The sequence below is a fragment of the Crocuta crocuta genome, unplaced genomic scaffold, assembly GCF_008692635.1.
Source record: "Crocuta crocuta isolate KB4526 unplaced genomic scaffold, BGI_CrCroc_1.0 scaffold1468, whole genome shotgun sequence".
In the NCBI taxonomy this organism is placed as follows: domain Eukaryota; kingdom Metazoa; phylum Chordata; class Mammalia; order Carnivora; family Hyaenidae; genus Crocuta; species Crocuta crocuta.
In genome coordinates, this window is record NW_027531991.1 from 367,909 (window position 1) to 370,602 (window position 2,694).

The 2,694-nt window shown below is 39.7% G+C and overlaps 1 protein-coding gene across 1 annotated transcript in view; it reads left to right on the forward strand.

Moving 5' to 3' along the window:
• The window catches only part of POLA1 (DNA polymerase alpha 1, catalytic subunit), a 297,019-nt gene that overhangs the window by 43,489 nt on the left and 250,836 nt on the right, over positions 1–2,694 (forward strand). The window contains 2 exon segments of the mRNA XM_077775065.1: positions 630–746; positions 2,153–2,328. Coding sequence (XP_077631191.1) covers positions 630–746; positions 2,153–2,328 — 293 coding nt within the window.

A 2,694-nucleotide genomic window follows, 5' to 3' on the forward strand; every position in this document is an offset into this window, starting at 1 on the left:
CAATAAACATAGGCAATAAACCATATTATTCCCACAATGGAAAGTATCACTATAGACATAAGAGATTTGGTTGCATTTTTGAGGTACTGTCTACTTGGTATCGTTTCTTTGAACTGTTGAGTGCTATTATGTATTTTGTCGCACATTGATTAAGAGTCTGAATCAGTAGTGTTTGGACTCAGTTCTTTAAGAAGAAAGTAGGTGCAGTTCCTGAGTTTTTGAAGAAGACAGTGTGAATNTTCTCAATTTTTAAGGAATTAAAATGGAATTATTTGAATACAGTTTTTACTGATCACAAAAAAAGTGTGGGACATAAAAATTTGCATTTGCTCTTGAGACTGTGAGGCATGAGCTGCAAATTAAAAGACATCATATGAACCTTGCATCAATTAGGATGAAATAAAGTTTATTCCAGCAATCTGCTTAGCAGCTTTGTTAATGTCAAGGCTAATGAATGCTGCTGATGAATAAATTCCTGAAGAAGAAAGGACCCCAATTGGAGGTAAGCTCATGATGCCTTCAATTAGAGACCAGAAAAAGAAAGGGCAAAGAAATTCTATGCTTATGAAGATAAATCCTCTCATTTGCCTTTGTTATAATGTTATTGGCTGCCTTCTTTTTCTGACTAGGGTCATAATATTTATGGATTTGAACTGGAAGTGCTCCTGCAGAGAATTAATGTGTGCAAAGTTCCTCACTGGTCCAAGATAGGTCGACTGAAGCGATCTAACATGCCAAAGCTTGGGGTAATAATAATTTTCAAAATCTTACTTCTCGACTTAGCTTCTTTATATGGAATAGCTACCTGGGAACACACAGTGCTTCTTTGATTAAAAATTGGTTGTCTTGCGATAGGATATTTTAACGTTGACACTGAACATCTTTTCCTTTGAATGTAGCATTTTATTGGTAGAAGCCACTGGTAGTTTTTAAAATCAGCTATTAGCATCTAGAGACAGCACATACATGTTCCTTCCACTTCGGCGTTACCGAAGCTGTAGCCCTTAGGGCAGAGATCAGCGAGTGTTCTCATTCAGCACGGAGAAGGCAAGGAGGAGTGGGAGGGAGCTGACGGTGAATGTATGAGGTGGCCATGGGCTGAGTGTCGTGCTGCGTTAGTTGCCTGTCACAGCAAGTCCAGTTTGACTATACTTTGCACAGGGGTAACAGAACTTGTTCAGGATCGTAGGGCTAGTGTGGGGAAGAACTGAGATTTTTGAGCCAGGCCTGTCTTGACTCCTTTAAAGCCTTGTATTTTTCATTCTACCCGCTTGTTTTGGTGGTTTTTCTATGAAGCCACTTTCATTTCCTAAGCTTCATTGTGCTTGAAATCTTGTTTTCCTTAAAGCTTGTAAGGTAAAATGGGCATGTTGCGTCATCAGAGAACTTAGGAATCTGCACGTTTTATAATGCCACCACAGATTGGAGTTGAGGCCAGGGCTCTTGCTTCTGTTCTTGTTTCATATTTTTAACACGATAGAGTTACTAACTTTCATTCCAGAACTTGATTTAGTATTTCCTTACCCCTTCATGGTTTTCTTTGTATGGTGTCTTCTCTGAGGTCTCCTGTGGCTACCCTGTTTAAGATGTGGTCCCCCTAAATTACCGTATTTCTCACCTGTTCTACTTTTTCTCTTTTCCATATGCTTATTACCTCCTAAAACTATATAGCTTCTGCTTTTTGATGTTTATTTGTTGTTATATTTTTAAGATAAGATCAGGAATCTTTTCTTTTTTTTTAGATGTTTTTATTTATTTTTGAGAAAAAGAGAGCATGAGCGGGCAGGGGCAGAGAGAGAGGGCAACGGAGGATCCCTAGTGGGCTCTGTGCTGACAGCAGCGAACCTGATGCAGGGCTCGAACACCCGAACTGCGAGATCATGACCAGAGCCGAAGTCGGACGCTCAACCGACTGAACCACCCAGATGTCCCAGGAATCTTTTCTCTTTGGCTCAGTGCTGTCTCCTACATGCCTAGAATAGTGCCAGCTATATAGTGAACGTTCACAGATACTTGAGTGGTGGCTGTCTGGGTGAATGGGAGATGGAGAGTTTCCTCATTGTCTTTGTGGACTAGCTTCAAAGTGAGTTGGAACAGAATGTTCCCAGTGTCTGCTTATCTGTGGGATTTGCTTTTTGTCCTTCCCCTGTAGGGCAGGAGTGGACTTGGTGAAAGAAGTGCTACCTGTGGCCGAATGATCTGTGATGTGGAAATTTCAGCAAAGGAGTTGATTCGTTGTAAAAGCTATCATTTGGCTGAACTTGTTCAACAGATTCTGAAAACTGAAAGGGTTGAAATCCCAATGGAAAATGTACGAAATATGTACAGGTATGATCCTGGATGGTTTGGAATTTGTCTACTTTGAAATGAGTGATAGAAGAGGCCAGCATCACCTTCAGGCTGGAGGGGAACTGCCTGCATGTCAGCCCCCATCTCTGTGACTTGAAAAATATAAATTATTTTGCCTCTTGAATTATTCTTATTTTGTTAGTTTAGTTCCATCTCCCTCGCCCATCCTAACCTCGTCTAGGTGTTTCCCAAGAGCAGTTTGGAAATTCATGTGATAGTTAGGTTTCTACCTTTAATTTGTTAATTCAGAAATTAATATAAATCTTTTGGAAATAGAAAAATGGAGAAATCTTGAAGTTATGTGAAGATGCTACTTTAAAAAAATTTAAAAAAAAAGATACTACT